Consider the following 25,931-nt stretch of genomic DNA (forward strand, 5'->3'; position numbering starts at 1 on the left):
CTGGGTGTTCATTGGAAGGACTGATGTTGAAGCTGAAACTCCAGTACTTTGGCCACCTCATGTGAAGAGCTCACTCATTTAAAAAGACCCTGATGCTGGGAAAGATTGGGGACAGGAGGAGAAGGGGACAACAGTGGATGAGATGGTTGGATGGCATCACCAACTCGATGGACAGGGTGGACTCCGGGAGTTGGTGATGGACAGGGTGGCCTGGCATGCTGCAATTCGTGGGGTCACAAAGAGTCGGATACAACTGAGCGACTGAACTGAACAGTACATTTGCACGAGGAGGTGTGGAGGGGGAGCTCAGATGCTCAGTGGGGTCGGTGACCCCTACAAGGTTAGCAGCCACTCTACCCTTCAAGTTTATCTGGGTACCATGAAACACAAACTTCTGAGCAACAAGGCTGCGTTTAAGGAGAGAGCCAGGAGCCTAGCAGTACTGGTCCACAGACAATGCCCTTACTTGTATACTTACAGACAACAAAAGGGATCAATCTTCTGACCTGAGAAGAGACAACGTGTTGATTAGCTTTTAAAAAATCCACTTCATCAGAACAGATCGTGGGATGGTCTAATCCTCCATCCCTGGGGACGTCCTAGCACGTGCCCGGCGTCGACACGCCAGAGGAGCTGTATTCGGCCCTGGCAGACGCCGTCCCGCCCGGAAGGAACAGGCTGCTCCGAGCTCCGCCTTTTAGATCTGGCCCAGAGAAAAGTAACGCACGCTCTCCGAGTCCGGGCCAGGTTTTCAAACCATCGAGACGGAAGTACAGCGGGCCGGAAGTTCCAGGGCCCGCACCGGGACCCGAGTGGGGAGGGGGGGAGGAGCAAGGCTCAGGGTGGGAATGGCGGCTCAGATTCCCATTGTGGCCACCACGTCCACTCCGGGGATAGCCCGGAACAGCAAGAAGAGGCCGGCCAGTCCTTCCCACAACGGCAGCAGCGCCGGGGGCTACAGCGCCAGCAAGAAGAAAAAGGCGTCCGCCTCCGGCTTTGCGCAGGTACGCTGTCACTCGCCTAATCTGCGCGTGCGCGGAAGCCCACCCCTCCCCCCGTTCCAAGGGGCTTGAGGGCGCATGCGCGGGCCCGAGTGGGTGGGGCTCAGCGAGGCAGGGCGTTTCGTGTGGGCGGGGCCGTACACTCACACCTCTTTGGTAGATGCGGGCTCTGGTGCAAACGTGAAACTTTTTTCTGCACCTTTTTACTTTGCCTACGTGGGGTTTGATTAAAGAACCACCCGCGTTGCATTGTCCAGAAGGAGAACAGGGGAGGTGGGGAGGCTGTTATTGCCTTAATCGTAGGGCCACCTCTTCCCGTCGAAGTCTCGTTTGGAGCGAGGCTCTGGACTTCTTAATGTGAGTTTCAGTTAAGCAGAAGTTCGCGTGTGTCTCGTCTTGGTCCTTTCTTCAGACATTTACCAGATGCCTGTGAGGTACAGAGCGCCCTAATGAACCGTGTGGAGGAATATAAAGATGTATTGCTATGGATGGTTTCCCTCATCCTCAGGAAAGTGCTTTTTTGACCTTTAGTTTCCCTGCCCCAGAGTGGGTTTGGTCTTACCTCATGGGGTTGTTATGAGGATTCAATGAGATCATGGTCGTAAAGCTCTTGAGCACAGCGCCTGGCACGACTTCACCGCATCTGGGCGATCCGGGCTCCACGATTCCAGAAAAGTATTTACAGCACAAGAGTAGCTTGGTTAGATAAGTGTTTTTCTTGGCTCCTGTATTTTATTTAAAGCCGGGAGAGAGCAAAGATGGAGTGTGTTAACTTTGTGCTCTCCAACACAAGGTGTAGCATCCTTCACCCAGAAGGATAGTCTAGCGATATTAGCTGTCTATGGTTTTCTCCATTGGTAATTGGTAGTGCACTTTTTTCCTTTTAAAATATTTATGTATGATTTGCATACAGTGACATGCCAAAATTTAAGAGTATAGACCAGTGACTTTACATATGTGGCCTGTGTGGCCACCATCTAGATTAGGATAGAGAGCATTTCTAAGAGCCCCAGAATATTCCTTGGTGACCTTTCCAGTTGGTACTTTCTTCCCTCCCAGCTGGAGGTAATTGCTACTCTGACTTCTCCCACCATAGACTGACTTGGTCTTTTTGAGCAGAATATAAATGGAATCATACAGAGCATAGGGCTTCCCTGGTGGTTCAGACGGTGAGGAATTTGGCTGCAATGCAGGAGACCTGGGTTTGATTCCTTGGTTGGGAAGATCCCCTGGAGAAGGGAATGGCAAGCCACTCCAGTATTCTTACCTGGAGAATCCCATGGACAGAGGAGCCTGGTGAGCTGCAGTCCATGGGTCACAAAGAGTCAGACACTACTGAGGGACTAACACTGTTTCTTTTCTTACAGAGCATATTTTGTGTGTGTTTGGATTTCTCTGTGTAACAGTGTTTTTGAAACAGTATTTCCCCATTTCCTTCTCCAGGGGATCTTCTTGACCCAGGGATCGAACCCAAGCCTTCTGCGTTGGCAAGCGGGTTCTTTACCACAGAGCCACCAGGGAACTAAAGTATAAGAGTTCTTGATATATTCTTGGCTGGAAGAGGAAATGGCAGTCCACTCCAGTGTTCTTGCCTGGAGAATTCCATGGACAGAGGAGCCTGGTGGGTTACAGTCCAAGGGGTTGCAAAGAGTCAGACACGACTGAAGTGACTTAGCAGGCATGCACTAGCACGCACGGAGTTCTCGGCCAGATTTATGCATTGTGAGTACTTTCTCCCAGTATGTGCTCAGTGCATTTTGATATCCAGCTGTGCCAAGACCAAAGAATGTAGTCAGTACCTATTGAGAGGAATGATTGTCTTGACCCAAGGTAGCACTGCTTATCAATTCCCACCACCACAGCAAGCTTCAGAAAGTGGATGAATGCCTTCTGAATGGGGGGATTTCCAGTACCCCACTGGGTGGACATCATAACCTTGCTGGTCTTAGAGCTTTCAGTAATGGGAAGGACTGCCTAGGTTCTTCCTGTAGGTGTCCCCCATCTCAGCAGCCTCAGCCTTTTCTTGGGCTGGAAAGAGAAGGGCATTCCCGGGAATAGTGACTTCTTTGTTCACCTCTCCCTGGCTGGTGTTTAACTAATGAGGTGGCTAGCCAGTTACCTGACTCCCACCCTCAGTATCTCATGAAGGAAAAAAAAAATTGTCTTCTGTCTCCAGAAGTCTTAGATTTCCCCCCTGTTCTAACATAGCACCAGGACTTTCCAAATGGCTCAGTGGTAAAGAACCTGCCTGCAAGGCAGGAGACGGGTTCAGTCCCTGGGTTGGAAAGATCCCCTGGCGGAGGGCATGGCAACCCACTCCAGTATTCTTGCCTGGATAATCCCCATGGACAGAGGAGCCTGGTGGGCTACAGTCCATGGGGTCACAAAGAGTCAGACACGACTGAGCGATTAAACCACCGCCACCACCAACATAACATTGCATCCTCGTTCCCTGGTCCACAGCGAATGTAGGCATTAGCACAGTGCTGCCCTGAGGGCTGCCTGGAATCTTCCTAAATTGTCCTCAGCCTTCAGTTATGTTGAGTTCAGTCAGCAAGTATTGATGTCTGTTCTGTCTCCAGCAGTATGCTTAAGTTATTTCAGTGGATTATCGCTTGTCCCTGGCCTCCCAAAATCCTTCCAGGAGGAGCGAATGACCTACGTATATTATAGTAGTTTTCTTCTGCTATCATAACAGATGACCACAAATTCTGTGGCTTAGATAACACCGGTTTATCACTTTCTGGTTTTGTAGGTCAGAAGTCCAGGCACAACGCGAGATAAGTTTGGTTCCCTGATCCCTGAAATCAAAGTGTCGGCTGGGCTGGTTTCTTGGGTAGATGCTCTGAGGGAGGATCTTTTTTGAGCCTTATTGAGATCGTTGGCAGAATTCAGTTCTTTGCAGTGGTAGGACTGAAGTCCCTGTCCCCTGGCTGTCAGTTCGTCCCCGTCCACGTTCCTTGCCGCACAGTCTCCATCTTTGAAGCCAGCTGTTGAGAATCTCTTTTGTATCTAATCCCTCTCACTCCTCAAATGTCTCCGACTTCTCTTGTCTCTGACTCTGAGCCCAGCTTTAAAGAGTATATGTGATTAGGGCAGGCCCACCAGGATAGTCTCCTTTAAGATCAGCTGACCTGAGACCTTAATTTTATTTCAAATATAAGATATATGTTGCATTTCCCTTCAATATATCACAGATCCCTTCACAGTGGTACATACATTAGCATTTGCCTAAAAACGGGGTCAAGGTGTGTATACACCAGAGACCTGGAATCTTAAGGGCTGTCTCTGAATTCTACCTGTCACATATCTGAAATGGGAAAATCTCATCATTTCTAACCATGCCCCAAAGCGAGTTATGGGTCTTTTCTGGTATTGGTGCCTTAGTGGTGGGACACAGGAAGATGAAGACTCAGAGCCGGAGATGGTCACCAGAGAAGGAGAGGTGGAGAGAAGAGGGACTAGAGGCGGCCTTTGAGGAGTGGACGGTTTGACTGGGGAAGGCCTTCCAGAATCGGAGCTATGCCCAAGTGTCAGGATGCTCAAAGTGTCATCAGTGGGAAATGAGTGTTTTTCTATATAAATGATCATAGATATTGAGTTAAAAGGGAATTTACAGATCTTTCAGTATCTTAAATTTCCCTACTTCAGTCATTTCAGCTATTTTGTCTTACCAAAAAAAAAAAAAAAAACAGTGTCTGTTAACCTTTCATGGGATTTAAAAATTTACACAGGACACTCACATAGACATTAGAGTGCTTTTTGAAATTAGTGAAAATAACCTGATGGATTGTTAAGGTGGGTTTTACTTTTCCAGAGGGTGCATGCTTTTTCTGAAGTGAAATTGAATGAATGGATGAAATATAAAGGGCTTACTGCTTGGAAATCCTCAGGGGTTGAAGGGAATATTTTTGACCTAAAAGTATTTGGAACAAAGCATTTATAGATGTCTCATTTATGTCAGCCATGTAAAATCATATTAAATACTTTGAGTACTAAAACAGTTTTGTTTTATTATTTCATCAAGATGAATCTTTAGTTCAGCAGAAATCATTAATGTTTGCACTTGCTAAGTAGTACATCTGTCACAAAACTACAATTCTTCTGTTTGGATTTAGATTTTCAGTGTAACTAACATATTTATTGATTACTTACATTATAATTTGGAAAGTGCCACCTCCCATCCATGTTGGTCCTGATACTTTGAATGACTAGTGTTAAGTTGGGTTGAAAAACAGATACACTGTGCTAAAGTGAAAGAAATCGTGACAAATAATAATAGTTATATTTACTGGGTACTTACTATGTATACCAAGTACTGTTCTAAGTATTTTCTAATTACTATCTCGTTTAATTCTCCGAACAACCCTCTGGGAATTGTTATTCTACAGATAAAAAGACAGACGCATAGAGAGGTTAAGTAACTTTTCTGTGGTCACAGTGATAGAGTGGGTACTGAGACACAAATGGACTACCCAGCATCTAGATTCGTTTTCTTGACTGCCTGTCTTAACATCACTCTCACTGCTCTACATCTGAGAAAATATAATTAGATCTCTAATATAACCATATCCCAGGTGCAGAGAAATGCTTTGGGGTGGGAGAAAGATTTTATTAGATCAATACAGGGCATTTTTTAAAATTGGAGGAGAATTGCTTTACAATATTGCCTTAGTTTCTGCTGTACAACAACGTGAATCAGCTACTTGTTGTTAAGTCGCTAAGTTGTTTCTGAATCTTTACAACCCCATGGACTGCAGCATGCCAGGCTCCACTGTCCTTCACTTTCTCCTGGGGTTTGTTTAACTTCATGTCCATTGATGCAGTGATGGTATCTAACCATTTCATCCTCTGCCGCCCCCTTCTCCTCCTGCCCTCAATCTTTCCCAGCATCAGGGTCTTTTCCAATGAGTCCGCTCCTGGCATCAGGTGGCCAAAGTATTGGAGCTTCAGCTTCAGCATCGGTCCTTCCAAAGAACACCCAGGGCTGATCTCCTTTAGGATGGACTGGTTGGATCTCCTTGCAGTCCAAGGGACTCTCAAGAGTCTTCTCCAGCACCACAGTTCAAAAGCATCAATTCTTTGGCTCTCAACCAACTCTCACATCCATACATGACTACTGGAAAAAATCATAGCTTTGACTAGATGGACTTTCGTCGACCAAGTGATGTCTCTGCTTTTTAACGTGCGTTTTAATCAGCTATAAGTATACATACATCTCCTCCCTCTTGAGCTTCCCTCCCACTCCTACCCCTATCCCACCCCTCCAGGTCATCACAGAGCACCTGAGCTGAGCTCCCTTTGTTATACAGTACATTCCCACTAGCTATCTATTTTACATATGGTAGTCTATATGTATATGTGTGTTAGTCACTCAGTCGTGTCTGACTCTGTGGCCCCATGGACCTCTGTCCATGGGATTTTCCAGGAAAGCATACTGGAGTGGATTGCCATTCCCTTCTCCAGGGGATCTTTCTGACCCAGGGATCCAACCCAAGTCTCTTGCATCGTGGGCAGTTTCTTTAACACCAAGCCACCAGGGAAGTCCCATGATAGTCTATATATATGTCAATGATACTCTCTCGATTCATCCTACCCTCTCCTCCCTCTGTGTCCGCAAGTCCTTCTCTGTGAATACAGGGCAGTTTATATTTTCCAAGTGGCTATTCAGGTTAATAAAATCTACAGAGGAACCTAACTGACCTACAGACTAATAGGTTACCTAATTAGGTAATAGGTTACCTAATAGGCTGATTTATGATGGTGATGCAGTTATCATAACATCTATATAAGTGGAGAGGCAACAGTTGCTTCTTTAGAAGCCTAGTGCAGAGTACAGGAGACAGGAGACCCTTCTGTCATTGGAGGCAGCTTGAGAACACTAGACTGGCTTGCTTTATTCATTTAAGAAAGTAATCATTCTACCTCACCTTTCGAAAAAATCATATTGTTAGTTTTCTTTTTTCTATTTTTAAAGTGGCCATAAAACGCCAGCCAGTCTTCTTCGCCCACAACTATGATAATTTGTGTTTTCTACGTGTAGATACAGGTTTTCATAAACTGTATTTGGTGTATAACATTGTGGGCCCTGCTTTCCGCTTAGCATTGTTTCTTGGCCCTTTCTCTGTGTTGATTGTCTTCACAAGGAATTAAGTGCTCTTACTTAATTGACTTGATTGGATGTTAGATTGCATCTCATGTTTTTGCTGTTTCAAGTAATAACCCTACAGTAGCCCTGCAGTTGTAGACTAGGCTCAGGTGTTTGAATCTAGGTTACTATTAGATAGATGTAACTGGGCGTCGGGTTCTTACATAATAAGGCAGAGGACATTTGTCTCTTTCTGTGTAAACACAGGGAGAAGGCCCCAGTTACCCTTCAGTCGGAGTCAGGACCCTGCGAGCGGCCCTGGAGACATGAAGCTGTCTGACTGGGATTTCCAGGCAGGCGAGCTGAGGCCTGGCTGATTCTGAAGTCACTTAGGGGTCGTCAGGTGTTCCTTTGTTGGCGGGTTGGGTTTCTCTTCCTTGGGACTTCCGTTCAGTTGCTCAGTCGTGTCCGACTCTGCGACCCCATGGACTACAGCACACCAGGCTTCCGTGTCCATCACCAGCTCTCGGAGCTTGCTTAAACTCATGTCCTCTGTCGTCCCCTTCTCCTACCCTCAAGCTTTCCCAGCATCAGGGTCTTTTTAGCTCTTTTTGTGTTGCAGAGAGTGGACACCTCTCAGGGCCAGGCATCACTTCTTTCCTGACCGCAGGGCAGCCATGTCTTCAGCAGTTCAGCTCCTAAAGTCTCTTAGTGTTAACAATGGCCTAGTCGTGTATTCACCGCCGCCCTGCCTCCCGGACTCGATCCTACCCTCTCATCTCAGACCCAGGAATCCAGCTTGGCAGAAGCCTAGGGGAAGGGAAGACCGAGGGTGGAGTACCACAGAGGGTGGGTTTAAAGGGAAAGAAAAGCAGAGCACCCAGCCCTGGGCCCAGAGCCACGTGTTCTTTGCACCTGCTCAGAGAGGGAAGCCAGCAGTCACTGTTTCAGGGTCAGGAAGCGGCCCCGGGTCGACAGTGGCCCAGTTGGTGTCAGGATGGTGTCCTTTCCTGTCCCCGCCTCAGCTGCTGGAGGTCTGGCCTGCGGACTGGGAAGCGACGAGGAAAAGGTGATCAGACAAACAGGAGGGCTCGGTTGATTTTGGAGTCGGGGCTGGAGCGCGGCCTTATCAATTCCTTCCTGCTGCTGGAGCGGCCGGCACAGAGGCCCCCACCCTCTCCTGACACTGCCTCCCTCCCTCTGGCCGCTGTCTGTCTCCCAGGTGGGGTCCCTGCCCTCCCAACCCACGTGGGCTGCAAAGCACCTGCGTTCCTCAGCAGCCCAAGTCTAGTGAGGCATTCCTGCTGCGTCCTCCTGGGCCTTCCAGGACCTGGGAGCAAACAACCCTTATCAAAGGGATGTTCTGTGTTCCCTCCGGGATTTCGCTGTGCACCCAGCACCTCTGAGCCTCCCCACTTAGGAGCTGGGGGCTTCCAGGTAACGAACCCTGCTGCCAGTGCAGGAGATATAAGAGACTTGGGTTTGATCCTTGGGTTGGGAAGACCCCTGGAGGAGGGCATGGCATCCCACTCCAGTAGTCTTGCCTGGAGAATCCACGGACAGATGAGCAAGGCGGGCCACAGTCCACAGGGTCGCACAGAGTCAGGCAGGACTGATGCAGCTTAGCACACACCACACACACTTTTGGTCCAGAAGAAAAAGCTGACGCCCCTCCTGAGGACGGTGCCCTGAGAGCCAGGCATGCTCCGTGGATGGTTCTGGAATCACCAGCAGAGCACTCTGGGCCTGGTTCTTCATTGCCCTCTAGTATCTCCTCTTTGCTTCTGAGCAGTTCCGTTTGTTTCTTTTCTCCCAGGTGGAAACAGCGTTATGTAAGCAGTCATTTTCTTTATGAAAAACTCAGTGAAGTTGAATCTTAAAGTGGATCTGGCCCCAGGGAACCTCTTTCACATTCCACCTGTTTTTCTCGAGTTGGCCCCAGCTGGCTGGGCTTTTCTGGTCTGACCTGATGCTCACCATGTAGTTCTTAGAGTTGTTTTTCTCTCTCTCCCTTAACATGGGCCGCCCTATAGGCCCTGTGTCCTGGCAGTCCACACCCACCGGCCTGCTCCTCGCTGGTGTCGTGACCCCCAAAAGCAACGCCCTGCCCGGCAGCAGCACTCCCCAGTCCCCTGTCCTGCCAGTTCCTGACAACCCCTGGCCTACTCTATCTCTGTGAATTTAACTACTCTAGGTGCCTCAGCTAAATGCAACCATACAATAGGTGGCCTTTTGTGTCTGGCTTCCTTCAGTTAGCATAATATACTCAGGGTTTATCCGTGTTGTACCATGTATCAGTACTTTGTTCCTTCTTACAACTGTAGAATATTCCACTGTATGGATGAACCTCATTTTGTTTATGCATCAACCTCATTGGTTGATGAATATTTAGGTTGTTTGTACTTTTGGGCTATTATAAATAATGCTTCTATGCATATTTATGTACGAGTCTTTGCATAAACATTTGTTTTTAATTCTCTTAGGTAAGTACCTAGGACTTGAATTATTAGGTCATATGATAATTCTGTGCTTAACTTTTGAGGACCCACTGGACTGTTTTTCAAAGTAACTGCACCTTTGTACATTCTCAAGAGCAGTGTGTGAGGGTTCTAGTTTCTCCACATCCTCACCAACACAAGTTATTATGCCTTTGAGTAGAGCCATCCTGGTGGGTATGGAGTAATATTTCATTGTGGTTTTGATTTATATTCCCCTAATGACTGATGGCAATGGCAACCCACTCCAGTACTCTTGCCTGGAAAATCCCATGGATGGAGGAGCCTGGTAGGCTGCAGTCCATGGGGTCGCTAAGAGTCAGACACGACTGAGTGACTTCACTTTCACTTTTCACTTTCATGCCTTGGAGAAGGAAATGGCGACCCACTCCAGTGTTCTTGCCTGGAGAATTCCAGGGATGGGGGAGCCTGGTGGGCTGCCGTCTATGGAGTCGCACAGAGTCGGACACGACTGAAGCGACTTAGCAGCAGCAGCAATGACTGATGATGTTGAGCAAATTATCCAGGTTTGGCTAGTGGGAACCTCTTCAAACTGACTCTTGTGTCTTTTACTTTACCTGTGGCATTTTTCGAGTGCCATGATGGACTGAACTGTGTTCATTCAAGATTCATTTGTTAAAAGCCTAACTCCCAGCATGCCTCAGAAAGTTACTATATTTGGAAATAGGGCCATTAGTAGTTAAGGTTACATGAGGTCATAGGGTGGAGCCCTAATCCGATTTGACTGGTGTCCTCATAAGAAGAGGGAGGCTGTCATAGGGGCGTGTATACACAGTCAGAAGACAGTCATCCGCAAATCAAAGAGATCAGTGTCAGGAAAACCCAGCCCTGCCGACATCTTGATCTTGAACTTCTAGTCTCTAGAACCTTAAGAAACTAAATTTTTCTTATTTAAACCACCCAGTCTGTGGTATTAATATTTTGTTACACAGCCCTAGCAAACTGATACAAGTGATTTCTTACCTTCCAGCACCAAAAACTCATGATGTACTTTCTTGCCCCAGTCCTGAAATCAGCCGTTTCTTCAAAGATCGCTTGTTCTTGGAGAACAATACTTGGAAACCAGGATCTGAGCATTGTTGTGCCTGTTGTGTGTTGACTAGTAGAAGATGCACAATGTGAAAGTGGTGAGTTAAGCTTTATTTGGGGCAAAATGAGGACCGCAGCCTGGGAGACAGCACCTCAAAGAGCTCTGAGAAACTGCTCCAGAGAGTTAGTGGGGGAAGGCCAATAAATAAGATTTTGGTGAGGAGGAGCTCCATGCAATCAAATGCTTATCTTACAAAAGCTTTTCCTCTAGTCAAGAGGAGCTGATGTCGCCGTGAAGGGATCTAGTGTTTTTGTAGATGGGAGGAGGTGCAAGGATTGGGACCGTGAACTCAGTTCCTGAAAATTCGTATCTAAGGAGCTGTCCACCAGTCCTTCTGGAGCACAGAGGGCCTCGCTGCTGTTCTCCACCCTGAACTCCCTTCAGGGCATGAGCAGCCGCAGCAGCACGGGGTTCAGTCCTCGGCAGAGGCGGATGGCAAATGCCTTGGCAAGCCGATTTGCGGTTGACATGTCCATTGTTTCTAGCCATCTCCATGGAAGAAATTAGGAAATGCAGGGGCTCATGTGTGTGAGTGTGTGTATGCCCCTGTATCCATTTCTTTATTATTCTCATTATTTTAAGTTTGGCTGCCCTGGGTCTTCATTTGAGCATGTGGACTTTCTCTAGCGGTGATGTGCAGGCTTCTCTTGTTGCGGAGCATGGGGCCCGGAGCACGCAGGTTTCAGGAGCCGCAGCTCGCAGACTCGCTAGTCGTGGCGTGTGGGCTTAGTCGTTCTGTGGAATGCGGGATCTTAGTTCCCCAACCAGGGATCGAACTCACGTCCCGTGCATTGGAAGATGGATGCTAAACCACTGCACCAGGGAAGTCCCCGTTTCCATGTTTATCTTTCTATCTATATGTTAAACTCATGAATTCATATCACTAACCTGTGATTTCAGTCCAGTAGCAGGCGGGTCATTCTAGCTGGGCCTCATTCCTTATTTGCCTCATCTTAGAATGCATATTAAGTAGTTTCGGAACTATTAACCTGTCCTCTTGGGAGAAACAAACCTCCTGATTGTTCATGGTTCTTTTTGCCTCTCACCTTGAGTTATATGTTCAGAATACTGTGTTCATATCATTAACGTTATTTCTTCCTTCCTCTCTTTTAGTGTGTCTGTGTTATTCACTCAAACCTCAGGTTGATTTGGTTTCTTGTTTGCATTCCATTTTTTCTGTCTGCTGCCCCCTGCTTGTTGGATTTGTCCGTCTATTAGGATGTGAAACTTTAGCATGCCTCAAAAGGTCAAAACTGTGGACAGCTATACTCAGAGATGTTTACTCCTCTTTTACTTCCACCCTGTTCCCTTGCACCCACAGGTAACCAAACCCAGTCATTTCTGAATTAGCCTTCCTGTGTTTCTTTGGGTTTGGCTGCTGCTTCCCATCCAGAGGCGATTCCTTGCTGTGAACCCCTGAACACATGCATTTCAAAAACGGATGCCGACAGAGTTACGCTGCATTGTCTTCTTCCTTAACTCCAATCAGTTAATCAGCCAGTGATTATTTGGTGCTTCTCTGTGCTAGGTGTTGGGTTAGACGCAGGCACGGAAGACTGGACCAGTTGGTGAAGCCGGATGTTCAGGCCCCTGTGCCTTCTCACCCCCGGATCGGCCCCTCTCCTCATCTGTTCACCTCTCTCCTCTGTGTCTCCTTGTTCCAGTCTGTCATTCCCTGCCTGTTTCACAAAGCTGCTATCGTTTCATTGACTACTTGCATGCTAAGTCACTTCAGTCATGTCTGACTCTCTGCAACCCTATGGACCATAGCCCACCAGGCTCCTCTGTCCATGGCGTTCTCCAGGCAAGAATATTGGAGTGGGTTGCCATTTCCTACTCCAGGGAATCTTCCCAACCCAGGAATTGAACCCAGGTCTCTTACGTCTTCTGCGTTGGCAGGTAGGTTCTTTACCACTCGCACCACCTGGGAAGCCCTTCGTTGACTAACCAAGACTTAAATACAGCTGTTAATTATGTATCCAATTTATGATATTACTCTTACAGATAGTCAACACAAAATAGCATTGACAACTGGCCCAAACTACACAAGGTAATGTTGGTTACTGATTAAATGTGATGGGAAAAAATCAAAGCTCCATCAAATTGGGTCTCCCAGGACACATATATTAATACCCGCAGAAATTTTAGGACTGTGAAGGAAAAATCACAAGGGTAATAGAAGTTAGTTACATACAAAATGCTAGATCTTATCTTTCTTGTAAAATTAAAACTGACATGAGCTAATCCCAACGGAAATTTTTATGAAGCATAAATAAAAAATGGAAAACACTGAAGACCATTTATGCTGGCAGAAAATGACTCCATGGGTTTGGGGACCAGAAAATACTAAATACAGGAGGGAGGGGGAGTGAGAGGGGAGGCTGGAGAGGAGGCCAGCATTTGTGCCTGATCCCAAGGGTGGTGGGAAGCCCTGGGCAGCTGTCAACAGGGGACAGACATCAAACTTACATCTAAGAGTGTGTCGCTGAGTGTGCTGCAGAGAACGGAGTGGGCCTCAGGCCTCCTCTGAACCCCAGAGTTGAGGAAGGGCCTGATGAAGGAAGGGCTGTGGGAGGGAGGGGTGGAAAGGAGAAGGAAGAGAGAGAACTAGGGCTACAAATGGTGGGGAAAGGATGAGGAATCGGAGGGATCTTAGTTCTTAGAGAGTGGACGTCTGAGCAGCCTTGGAGGGGAGAAAAGTTAGGAAAAACTATGAATGGGGGGACAGATGAGGGGAGGGGCCATCCGGATAGCAGAGGGGTCGTGAGCAGAGGAGAGGGGGCACAGGCCCAGGGTCGGGGGAGGGTGGGGGGGGAGGGGGCAGGGAGGGGAGGGAGCAGGGAGGGGAGGCCCTGGAGAGGAGTCTGGGAAGTGTCTGAGGAGAGACCCTTCAGGGGACTGTTGAACAGAGTGAGTGGTCCCCGTCTCCCCCTCCCTCCTTCCCCCACATGAAGGCCATTTTAGGGGGGCAGGTGAGGGTGGAATCGATACATACCACCAGACCTCTCGCACTCTGCTGCTAGGAGTGTGAAAGAGAGCAGCCCACTTGGGAAAGTGGTATGTCAGTTTTCTTATCCCTGGGTTGGGAAGATCCCCTAGAGGAGGGAAGTGGCAGCCCACCCCAGTGTTCTCGCCTGAAAAATCCAGTGGACAGAGGAGGCTGGCAGGTCACAGTCCAAAGGGTCACAAAGAATGGGACAGGACTGAGCGACTACACACGCACGCACTAGTCAGTTTCTTACAAAGTTAAACACGTACTTACTGTGTAACCTGACCATATCACATGTAGGTGCTTACCCAGGAGAAATGAAAGACGTACATCCATGCAGGGGCTTGTACAGAATGTTGCCAGCAGCTTGCTTTATAATGGCTGAAGGCTGAAAGCAACCCACATTTCATCAGCAAGAAAATGGGTAAACACACTGTGGTACATCCTATACAGGGGAATACTACTCTTAAGAGTGGTGTACACATTCTGTGGAACAAACCACCAGTCCATGCTGTGACACGGATAAACCTCAAAAACTGTATGCCGGGCTAAAGAAGCCAAACACAGCGAACATCACGTGCTGTTGGATTCCACTCATAAAGTTCGAGAACAGGCCAAAGTAACGTGGGATTCAGAACAGTGGTGGTCCATGAGGGCGGAAGATACTGACCAGGAGAGGGCTGGAGGGAACTTTCTGAGAAAGATGGAAATAGTCTGTCTCCACAGGGACCTGGGTTACGCAAATGGAAACATTTGGCAAAACTCACGAAACCTACACTTAAGATCTGTGCGTTTCACTGTGTATAAATGATGTATCCATTAAAAAACGTTTGTTGCAGTCAGGGAAGATTGGAAATTGTAGTACAAATCAGAAGTGATTTCTTGCTTTGGCTTGTTTTTTTTTTTCTTCTTGATTCTTAGCTTAAAAGGCATTTTGTTTTAAAGTCCGGGAGCCTGCTTGTCAGAGCATTCTGCCACAGGCAGCTGACCCGAGGCCCCCTGCCTCCTCTCTGTCTATTCTCCTCGCTCAAAATGCCTGCATTCTATTGTGCCCTGAAGCGTACCAGCACCAGCCTGGGTTTTCTGACTGCAGACCCTTCAAGGGACTGAATCTTTTCCATCTTAATGTTTCAAGACACAATTTAACAAGATCAGTAGGAGCAGGGGCCACATGGAGTCACGGGGATGGTGGGGCTTTGACATTGGCCCCAACTGGATTTGAATCCAGAGGCAGTTACTGTGGGGCCTTGAACCTGTCCGCCTGAGCCTCAGTTTTCACCTTGTAGTGGTAGGACACCGTGCTTGGCACACAGAAGAGCCAGGACGTCTGGCAGCTGGAGTCCCAGCTGCCTCCACTGTGGCCTCTGCACGGACAGGTGCGGCCCCCAGCCTGGCAGGTTCTCCCCCTGACCCCACCCCCATGCAGACCACCCGCTGGGGCTCCGGGCACCCTGTCTCCTCTCCTGTTTCTGGTGCTGCCATCTTACATCTTGTTGACTGCTGAGTTAGGGAGCTCAGCTAAAGGACACTGACCTCATACTATTCTTATTTTGTTTTAAGGGTATCAGCATGGATGGTGTGAGTGAGAATAAGATGGTGCCCTCTGATTTTAGCACAGGACCCATGGAGAAAGCTGCCAAACCTTTGCCATTTAAGGATCCCAACTTTGTGGTAAGCATCTAAAGTGAAAGTGTCCATTGATCAGTCATGTCTGACTCTTTGCGACCCCATGGACTGTAGCCCACCAGGCTCCTCTGTCAGTGGACTCCTCCAGGCAAGAATACTGGAGTGGGTTGCCATTCCCTTCTGCAGGGTTTCCTCCTGACCCAGGGATTGAACCCGGGTCTCCTGCACTGTCGGGTGGGTTCACTATGCTGAGCCCCAGAAGCATCTAAGGTGTTTTAGAAATAAAAAAAGAAACAACTATGCCTCGGCCTCTGATCTCACTCGGTCGGTCTGGAGCCCGGGCAGTGATGGTGGCCTTTCTCCCTTCAGTCTGCGTCACCATGCCCTCCTCCAGGGACTGTGGTTTGAGGTCTGGGGGCAGGAGAGCCCTTCCTGTGGCTCTCCCAGTTCCCAAGGATTCTGTGGAATTCATTCAGTGATACTGTTTTTAGGGTGTCATTTCCAGGATGATTGCTCGCCTTCCTTTTTTCGTGAGATTTAGATGAGGTGTGCTGTAATTAACTAAAGGAGGAATGTTCCTCGCTAGTTTCTTTAGGCACATCTAAGGTCTGGTGCTATCAAGTAGATATAGGTGCCTCTTTCTTTTGTTCTTTCTTTTGTTCTTGAGGGGTAGGATAAATTCCATGATTCTGATTATACCATTCCAATTTATTTTTCACTAATTACCTTTGAAAATACAGCATTGATAATGCCTGCAACTTTTGTGCTCTTTCCATTTCATTTTGTCATCTTCACAAGACAAAAAAGAAAAAAATTTCCGGAAAGCTTGCCGTGTCATGAGGGAGGCTTCCTTGGGTTTTCCTGGAGCTCCAATAATTTACAAGGTGGAGATTGGCCCTCAGAAGGGAACTGAGAGATGTGGTCATGTGTTTAAATCTAACTTTGTAGTAAACTTATTTTAAAGTAGTGAGAAATTCATGAGTGAATTCCATAAAGTTAGACCCAATAAAGGATGTGATTTTCTATGTGTATATTAAAAGAATAACCCTTTATTTCTATTTCATCAGAGACTAACTCATGCGTTTTAAAAATCCAAAAGCTGTGTTTTTTTATAAGTAAGCTTAAGGTATATGGTGTAATATGTTTTTTTAAAGCCTTAGGGTACACTGACTGTTGATTGAATGAAAGGTTTATTACAGTTATGAATAAGCATAAATGTCAGATTCTGAAATGATCGTCTCCATTGATTTTTGTTTCTTCTAATCCACGCTTGCGCCTCGAGCATTCTGGCCATGGTGGTGCAGTGGCTGGCAAGAAGAACAGAACCTGGAAGAACCTGAAACAGATCCTGGCTGCTGAAAGGGCGTTGCCATGGCAACTGAATGATCCCAACTGTGAGCTGTCTAGACCCTCCTATGTGTTCGTAATGTTCAGACTAGGAACCTTCTTATAACAAACCCGAGTTATCTTATTGTGTTTGTGTTCGTGGAGAAACACTTTCTAGCTTAGGAATTCTACAGCGGTACCAATGTAGGGAGATTCTGTGTGTGTTTCCTCATAGCTTTATGCTCTGTGTTGAATCTGTGTGTGTTGGCGTTGTCATGGATGTGTGGTTTTTAGTGTCACTGTTAACATTTCAATCTGGAGAAGCAGGTCCAGATATGATGATATGGGTGTTGCTCTTAGACAAACTGCTTATTCAAAAGTCTACTCTTAAAATGTGTTTCCAAGTAAAAGGTTGCCCAAGCTTTAGGAGGGTTTCTCACCAGCAGCTTAAAGGCCCGCTCTGTTTTACTCTCCAAGCCAGTGTTTTTCAGAGTGAACACTTTATACTACAGTATTTCCAAATGTCTGTTGTATGTTCTGCTCAACTTTAGTGGAAAGTACAGGTTCAAAGTTCCTTCCATCTCCTGCCCCACGGCATGTGTTTCGTGGGGGTGACTCAGACTGATGACAGATGAGCTAGTCAGATGCCTGGGTGTGGACATTCCGGTGTCCGGATGCTCAGATCCAATTAGTGGGTTGTTGACACCTCATCACCATCAGCCCGTGTAGCCAGAGACCGTGAAAGCAGCTTGTGGGCAGATGAGCTTTCTGGTGGTTCTGCTGGAGTGGAGGGTCCCCGGGGACAAGGCAGAGCCATACTTGAAGGCTGTGCTTGGCCTATGGCATCCTGTATTATTTCCCCAAGAATTCTCTGAGCACTTAATCACAAAGTAGAAAGTGTGGGAATATTATCAAGCAATATTTTTAGGGGAAAAGGGGAAGGGATCTGAATGCTTTAAAGCCAGTTTAGCATCTTGTTGTTGTTTTTTTTTCCAGACTTCAGTATTGATGCTCCTCCATCCTTTAAACCAGCGAAGAAGTATTCTGATGTTTCAGGTCTTCTTGTGAGTATCATCACACCTCTATGTCATGTAACACTGAACCGAAAAGGAAATTTCACTGTACCCTCTGTTTAGACCGTGGTGAATAGCAACGCTGGTCCTGCCTGGAGCTCGTGTACTGGGAACAGGTGATGGGTTTGTACAGAAGCGTTTATGCAGTTATTTAAGAGTGGCAGCGACCAAGAGCGGGGACTTCGCAGGTGGCCCAGTGGTAAAGAATCTGCCTGCCACGCAGGAGACACGGGTTCGATCCCTGGGTCAGGAAGCTCCCCGAGAGAAGGACGTGGCAACCTCATTCTGAGTATTCTTGTCTGGAGAATCCCATGGACAGAGGAGCCTGGTGGGCTGCAGTCCATGGGGTTGCAAAGAATTGGACATGACTTAGCAACTAAAAGGTAGCAGCAGCAACCTGAGGCATCCGTGTGGGCCGCCTGGAGCAGGCATTGCTCCAGAAAGCAGGAGACCTGAGTATTACTTTCCTTTCCTCTCCTTGTTAACTATATGAGATAACATGAAAGGAACATTTTTTCTTTTTGGCTAAAGTTTAAGAAATTCCGTACATCTTAGAGATGATTGTACTTTAAAAATTTAAACTTCTCTAAAGAGGCACTACGGTAAAGATAGTGATTTTCATATTTATTTTTAAGCATCAGAATCACTTTTCCAAATGAGAACTTTTACAGAATCCCCTGGAGCCCCCCTGCTCACTGTGGGCCCGTGTGGATCTGGTCCTCTGTCCTTCTGCCCACTCCCCAGAAAAGGGACCCCAGTGGTGCTTCTAGGGGACACAGTTTGAAAATCAGCAGTGTGGTTCGATGAGTGGGACTTGGGCAAGTCCATGAACCTCAGTGTACCCCCAGAGAATCTTGTTTCCTTATTTTCAGAATGTGGATGAAGTATAGAAGTTTCTAGAACTTCATCATGCTTTTTCATTATTATTAAATTTGGAAGGTGGGCTTCTTCCCATAACTGTGGAAATAATGAGACACTTCATTTTTTGAAGCCCATCTGCCTCATTTAAATTGTTTACTTTTTTATGAAAATATATGACTCCAACCTCTGTAACAAACTAAATTAATGATATACATTTTACACTAGGAAAGATTTTTTTAAAAATTAGTTTTCCTCTCTGGATTAGTTGTATGTTTTTAGCTTGTCTTCCAGAGAGGAGCAGATACTCTTCAGACTTGTTAACACAGACCTTAAATATAATGAGCCTAAGAAACAGGGAGAGTAGAAGTGTGTGGGGGTGGGTGAAGGGAGCGGTGTGTGTGGGTTGTGCGTCTGGTGGGCTCTTCCTTTCGTCTACTCATGGGTGTGTGTCTCTTCCGAAAGGTCCCCTGAGGAAGCTTCCATTTGAGAGAAGTGTAGTTTTAGGCTATCTCCTGTCTCCTGCCAGAGAATAGTTGCCTTGTATATTTGACCCATTTTAATAGTTGTTTATGGAAGGAGAACTAGTCTCGCACCAGTTATTCTTTTCTGGCCCAAAGTGGAAATTTCTCCCTGTTCCATTTTGTGCTGAGCTTATAGCAGCCATGGTTTACGACTTGGAGGGTGGCCCCTTGGAACATAGCTTTATCCTCACCGTTACCAGGCAGCTCATCCACTGCTAACACAGTGGTTTTTACATGTTGAAAGTGAAGTCGCTCAGTCGTGTCCGACTCTTTGCGACCCCTTGGACTGTAGCCTCCCGTGCTCCTCTGTCCATGGGATTTTGCAGGCAAGAGTACTGGAGTGGGTTGCCATTTCCTTCTCCAGAAGATCTTCCTGATCCAGGGATCGAACCCGGGTCTCCCACACTGTAGGCAGATACTTTACTGTCTGAGCCACCAGGGAATTTTGTTCATGTTGAAAAGCATTGTTCCAGGCCTCTTTATGCCTTGGTAAAGGACTTGTCATGTTATTCATAACCTTTTGCCCCACTGTATGTAAGAATTAAGACATTCTGAATATACAAAGAACTCTACCAAATCATTGTGGGGCTTCCCTGGTGGCTCAGATGGTAGAGAATCTGCCTGCAATTTCAGGTTTGATCCCGGGGTCAGGAAGATCCCCTGGAGAAGGGAGCAATCCCATAGAAGAATCAGCTAAAAGATTATGAATAGACAATTACAAGGAGGAAATGCAGATGTTCAGTTTCACTGAAACTGATAAGTAGATGTTCAGTTTCACTAATAGTTGGAAAAAAGACCCATTGGATAGGGGAGAAATGAAGACATTGGCTTCTATGCCTTGCCACCAACATACAGAAATGGACAACTTCCTATATGGTTGTTTTGAGATGGGAGATACATTGGTGCATATTCTTGGGAAAACAAATGGTACTACCTAGGGAGACAGAAAAGTAGAGGCCTACAATGTGACAACTTGTCTTCCAGCCAGTGCCCTAGAGAAATAGTATGTACGAGGAGCTTCATGCAGAAATGCTCAGGAGAAAACGTGCAAGGAAAACATTGAAAGCAACATAAAGGTCAACCTGGGCGGGGTGGGGTGGGGGTTGCTTCCCAGGGGGCGCTAATGGTAAAGAACCCACCTGCCAATGCAGGAGACTTAAGAGTCGCGGTTCAACCCCTGGGTCGGGAAAATTCCCTGGAGGAGGGCACGGCAACCCACTCCAGTATTTCTTGCCTGGAGAATCCCATGGACAGAGAAGCCTGGTGGGCTACACAGTCCATAGGGCCACAAAGAGTCGGACACAACTGAAGTGACTGAGCACGCGTTCAACGTGGGGTAGGGGTCAGGGGTTCATCCTGTTCTGTGAGGTTGATGTATATGTAAAAACATGGCTAAACTTTTAAGATGTGGTACAAAGCAGTGTAAGTGCATGGCACTGCCAAGTAAGAATCAATACCCAGTCACTGGGTGCTTCTCTTGCATATGTGCGTGCGTGTGTGTGTAAGAGTATATATAAAGTCTGGAAAGGTGCCCGCCTAGCAGTGGTTTCCACAGGGGAAGATAAAGGACTTGTTGTTGTTTGGCCACTAAGTTATGTCCAACTCTTTGCAGCTCCATGGACTGTAGCCCCCCAGGCTCCTCTGTTGATGGGATTGCCCAGGCAAGAACATTGGAGTGGGTTGCCATTTCTTTGGAGATCTTCCGAATCCAGGGATCGAACCAAGTCTCCTGCTTGGCAGGCGGGCAGACTTGTAAAAGGAGACTTTAGTCTTATTGGCAATGTTTTTCTTTCTTTTTTTTTTTAAGAAAAGAACATGTTCACCTCCTACTTGTATAAATTAAACTTAGGTAATTAAAAAATAAAGCCAGGCTTGTGTTTACACTGACGCGTCTGTTCCAGTGAGGGGCTGTTTCCCTGTGTAGGGGCCTGGCCAGAAGGCCCGCAGGGTCACACCTGTGTTGAGCCCCGGTTACAAGGCTGTGGAAAGTGCTTTGGTCCTGGGGGAGGTGGGGGCCAGCGTTCGCTGCCCAGCTCCCTGCAACAAGGGAAGCGTTAAAGCCACTTGCTCCCTGCCTTCTGGGGAGGCGGCCTTGGCTTCATTCAGGCTGGAGGGACGGAGTCCAGAGGAGGACAGACCATAGGAGTCCAGCTCCCTGCTCGTTCATCTCTGGGAGGGTCACAGGCCTCCTTCCCTCTGTTCAGAACACTCGGTCAGCTCCAGTCTGTGCACGTTTACGTCAACCTTCCTGTTGGTGCAGCGGTACCCTGAGTCCCTTGGTATCGGTTCAGCAGCCTGGACTTCCCTGGTGGCTCCGACGGTAAAAGCGACTGTCTACAATGCGGGAGACCCAGGTTCGAGCCCTGGGTTGGGAAGATCCCCTGGAGAAGGAAATGGCAATCCACTCCAGTACTGTTGCCTGGAGAATCCCATGGACAGAGGAGCCTGGTAGGCTACAGTCTATGGGGTCGCAAAGAGTCAAACACGACTGAGCAACTTCAGTCAGTCAGTCAGTCAGTCAGCCTTCCTGGCAGTAAGGCCTGAACTTGGGCGGGCCGGCTCGGCACAGCTTGATGGTGGGAGTGGGGCAGCCGCAGAGATGGAGGCAGGCCAGAGCTGGTTCATCCGCGAAGGCCAGATGATCAAAGCCAGATGCACTCGCCAGCACCTCTGCTGGGAACTGCGGGGCAGCCTCCCCTGCCAGTCCGTGCGTCTCACCACCTCGTGGTCCCTCTGAAGGGACCCGCTGTTGTTTTTCTAGTTAAGCTTCCTTTACACGAGCGTCGCTGAAGGAAATGTGGTACAGAGAGGCGTCGCTAGATGAAGCCAAAGGATCAAAGCTTTGTTTTGTATAGAGCTTTAATTAATCTTAGCTTTTTAGGAATAATCTCAGTTTCCTGATATGCAGACCTTAAACGCTTTAGGCAGCTCCCTGTGGTGGAACTGAGACTCTTTAGAGATTGAGAAACCCATGACTCAGTCTGTTCAGCGTGTTGCCTCTTCACCCAGCCTCCCTCCCTCCTGAAATCATCGCATCGCTGGGTGTCTGGGTCCACACAGTCGACCCGCGCTGGCACAGGCAATCCACACTTGAGTAATTGGCTGTTATCTGTCTAGACATTAGTGGCATCTTTTCTAATTTCTTAAAGGAATTCCAAATGACTCAGCCTCATGTTTTCTGTTTCAAAGTCTGTAGGAGCCGTGTGCCCTGAGGTAGACAGTGAGTGAGTACTTTCTTCACTTTGCAAATGGGGAGAACAGGCCAAAAGAGAAGTTTGATATGTCAGCGGAAACAACTTCTCTTTTCCACGCTCGTCCTGATCGTTCGTTTGTTCGTTCACCCACCCATCCCTCATTCGTGGGACACACACTCGCTGTAGGCCCACTGTGTGCTCTGCATCGGTCAGGAGACAGTGCAGCTGGGATCCAGTGATAAGCAGACCACGGGAGTCTGGCCTCATGGAGCCTCCCAGCCTAGACTTCAGTCAGAGTCACGCAGATAATAAACGTAAAAGCAGCAGAGATATGCATTCCACCGGAGACAGGTGCTGAGGTGAACGCCAGGGTGGGGTCCTGACCCGCCTACAGGGACAGATAAGGCTTCCCAGATGATACGACTGATTGCTGAGCAAGAAAAGGGAGAATGGGCAGGACAGGAAGGAGGGTATCAGAGCCAGGGTAGCTGGAACCACAGAGTAGGGGACACGTGGCTGAGGAAGAGGCTCGGGAAGGGGGCGTCCCAGGCAGTGTCTAAGGAGCTGTGCTGTGGCCTTGGGCTTTTGTCCTGAGAGCAGAGAGAAGAGCCGTTGAGAGACTTCACGAGAAAAGACATGATCAGAATTGCAGGTTGTGACAATGCCCCTGGCTGCAGGTGTTGATGGCAGTCCCTTCCAGTGGAAGGGGGTGGGGTGGCCATCCCAGCCCTGCAGGGGAGCCCTTCGGAGAGCCTTGGGAGCGGGGAGGGGGGAAGCAGGAGAGAAGCACCCCTGGGTAAGTGGAGTGGGGGCGGGTGCAGTCTGGACGGGTGCCTGCCGCCCTGAGGCACCAAGCAGAATATTCCCCAGCTGTCTGCTGTGGTTATTCCCGTTCCTTCCTGTCCATACCCTGAAGCATCTCGCAAGTCTGGGGAGATTAACGTGTCTTTCCCACAGTGAGTGATTGGGCGTTCTTGGTGACACAGTCAGACATCATGAAGATACATTGATTGCACTTTGAGTAAAAACCAGAAAACTAATTTTTAACTTGAACTTGAATCTCACTGCCAACACCACCTCTCTACCCTTCTGTCTGCCTGTTTTCTCACCCAGGCCAACTACACGGACCCGCAGAGCAAGCTGCGCTTCAGCACCATCGAAGAGTTCTCCTACATTCGACGGCTGCCATCCGACGTGGTCACGGGCTACCTGGCCCTGAGGAAAGCCACAAGCATCGTTCCCTGAGCCTGGAGAAACGGAGATGAGGTGGAAAAGCGTTTCCCAAGGCAGACTTTGGGCTCAAGATTTTGTTTTATGGAAACAAACTCCTGCTGTCAATCTGGAAATGTCAGTGCTGTGCCTTGGAAAGAATGTTTGGCTTTCATTGAAGGAGGGTTTTTTTTTTTTTTTTTCTGTTTTCCCTCCAAGTGTGATATTTCCTGTTGAATTAAATTATACTTCAGTTGTTGCCTCAAATAAAGTTGTTTGACAAGAAAGTAGAAAATTGTGCTTTTAGTTTAACCCAAGTAAGTCATCGAATTTTGGCTTCAAAGCTATGGAGTCTCTTATAACACTTTTAAAGGCTCTACGATGCATCCTGACAGTAAGGCTGGATTGTCCCTGATCCCTGTGACTCCTGCTTTGAGCACGTTCATCTCTGTCTCTGATCAGAATGCTTGGACGAGGTCCAGAACTGGAGCTGGAGGAGAAAGCACAGAGGAGCTCACCCTGCTGCCCTGGCTCGGTCCTCGCCTTGGGCCGTGGTCTCTGAATCAGCCTCTCTTCTCGGCCTCTAGAACCTGTTAGGTAAGCCACTGACTGGTCTGTGGCATTTAGAGCAGCCTGAGCCGACTAAAACACTAGCCCTGGCCTGTTTCTGGAGGTGTGGGGTCTGACCCTCGTCACCCCTTCTATGAGGGCGTCTGTCCGGGCACGGGAAGCCACCCGCTTCCCATCCTCCGAGAGGAAAGCAGTCTGGGCCTGGAGGAGATGGCCTCCGAGCCCCTCTAAGCCCCATTCCTGCAAGTCTTTGCTGGGGGGGACAGTGGAACCAGGCCTTGGGGCTGGCTCTGCTTTGAAGATTAGGTCCCCAAGTACCTTTTCTTTCTGAGGGAAAGCTCCTCTGGGTGGTGGTGTTTTTCAGTTGCTAAGCTGTGTCCAACTCTTTGCAGCCCCATGGACCTCAGCACGCCAGGCTTCCCTGTCCATCACCAACTCTCAGAGTTTGCTCAAACTCATGTCCATCAAGTTGATGATGGCATCCAACCGTCTCATCCTCTGTCGCCCCCCTCTCCTGCCCTCCATCTTTGCCAGGATCAGGGTCTTTTCCAATGAGTTGGCCAAAGTATTGGAGGAGAGAAAGGGAAAACAAGACCGAGAGTCGGCTGGGGCCCGCCTGCAGGGCCAGCGGCAGCTGCCTGGAATCCTGTGTCATTTAGCCCCTGCCCTGTAGCTGGGGGGAGGGGGTAAGAGGGGTGGGAGGGGTGCTGTGTGCTTCCCCCTCCCCCATGAAAAGGGACTGGCTGACAGCCAGGAGAGCAGGGACCTTTCCTAAGCCTATGAGCCCTGAAGCCCTCAAGGCTTCATTGAGGCACTCAGCGCTAACAGAACCATCTGAGGCCTCAGTGTAACTCAGATGCCCCCTCCCCGCCCCCCACCCCAGCCAGCCCCAGTGTCTGAGCCATAGATCAGGGGTGGGGCCTGAGAATCTTTATTTCTAACTAATGAGACTGATGTTGCTGACCCAGAAACCGCACTTAGAAACCCACCGCCGACACAGAAGTTCTCTGCAAGGCCAGAGGCTGCTCCCTGGGTTCCCACACTCAGCCTGGGAAACCCACATTTCTGTTGAAATCAAGGAGCCAGTGAGTCACGGGACCCTCCTGCTCTACTTCCACCACCTGTGACACCTGGGGCGAGTGCACTTCTTTTCCAGGAAGGTCCCCTGTTAGGTTAGTGGCCCACTTTCCCGTTCTAACGATGTCTAGAAATGGCAGTTCTAATCATTTTTAACCCTGCTTGCTGGCCGCTACCTCAGTCCTGACTTCAGACTCTCCTGGGCCATGTCCAGGAAGAAAGAGGGCCCCCACCGGGCACATGTCCATGGTGGGGCCACAGACCCCTGTGGGCCTCTCAAGGTTGGGGATGGGCAGTGGATGTGTGCCAGCTGCTCTCTGGAAGTCACCTGGGACCCGTGAAATGCAGATTCCTGGGCTACACACTAGACTTCTAACCAATGCAGGGAGTGGGGCTGGGGCATCTGCATTTGACCCGTATCCCGTCATGACTGTGAGGGACAGGAGGGTGAGACTGCCGCCTTCCGCAGCTAGAGGGGAAGCACGTATGCCGGACACCTGGCTCCCTTCTTTCCTGTTCCCCTGCCAGGTTTTCCTTGCCAGCCCTTATTTTGGCCAGAGAGCTAAGTTCTGAAGGTCAGGTCACTTCTCTCACCCTAAGCAACAGGGATTCAGGCTGAGCCAAACTAAGCTTCGGGCTGTGAGCAGCTCCAAGGAGTCCTCCTAGCAGTTCTGAACAGGCAGATAGCCTGGTGCCGTCGCTATGCACGCCTGGTCCAGCGTTCTCAGCCCTGCTGTGTGATAGCATCACCTCTGCGGTGGGCAGGGGTCAAAGTACACAGAGATCGGCA

General features: G+C 48.5%; 1 protein-coding gene across 2 annotated transcripts; it reads left to right on the forward strand.

Annotated features, from left to right (window-relative positions):
* Nucleotides 1–842: 842 nt before the first annotated feature.
* INO80C (INO80 complex subunit C) lies at nucleotides 843–23,726 on the forward strand. 2 transcript variants are annotated; one of them, XM_068993883.1, is made up of 5 exons: nucleotides 843–1,004; nucleotides 15,245–15,355; nucleotides 16,593–16,704; nucleotides 17,633–17,700; nucleotides 23,399–23,724. In XM_068993883.1, the coding sequence occupies exons 1-5, from the start codon at nucleotides 849–851 to the stop codon at nucleotides 23,528–23,530; spliced, it is 579 nt and encodes a 192-aa protein (XP_068849984.1). In that variant the 5' UTR covers nucleotides 843–848; the 3' UTR covers nucleotides 23,531–23,724. The 2 variants fall into 2 exon arrangements, with proteins under 2 accessions (XP_068849984.1, XP_068849985.1); XM_068993884.1 differs by lacking the exon at nucleotides 843–1,004 and adding an exon at nucleotides 1,384–1,435 and having other exon boundaries at nucleotides 23,399–23,726.
* Nucleotides 23,727–25,931: the final 2,205 nt, after the last annotated feature.

The sequence above is a fragment of the Capricornis sumatraensis genome, chromosome 21, assembly GCF_032405125.1.
Source record: "Capricornis sumatraensis isolate serow.1 chromosome 21, serow.2, whole genome shotgun sequence".
Classification (NCBI taxonomy): Eukaryota; Metazoa; Chordata; class Mammalia; order Artiodactyla; family Bovidae; genus Capricornis; species Capricornis sumatraensis.

Coding starts and splice junctions, on each gene's coding strand:
- INO80C (XM_068993883.1), top strand. CDS start 849: ATGGCGGCTCAGATTCCCATTGTGGCCACCACGTCCACTCCGGGGATA. Junction 15,356..16,592: donor TTAAGGATCCCAACTTTGTG/GTAAGCATCTAA, acceptor TTGCGCCTCGAG/CATTCTGGCCATGGTGGTGC. Junction 16,705..17,632: donor GCAACTGAATGATCCCAACT/GTGAGCTGTCTA, acceptor TTTTTTTTCCAG/ACTTCAGTATTGATGCTCCT.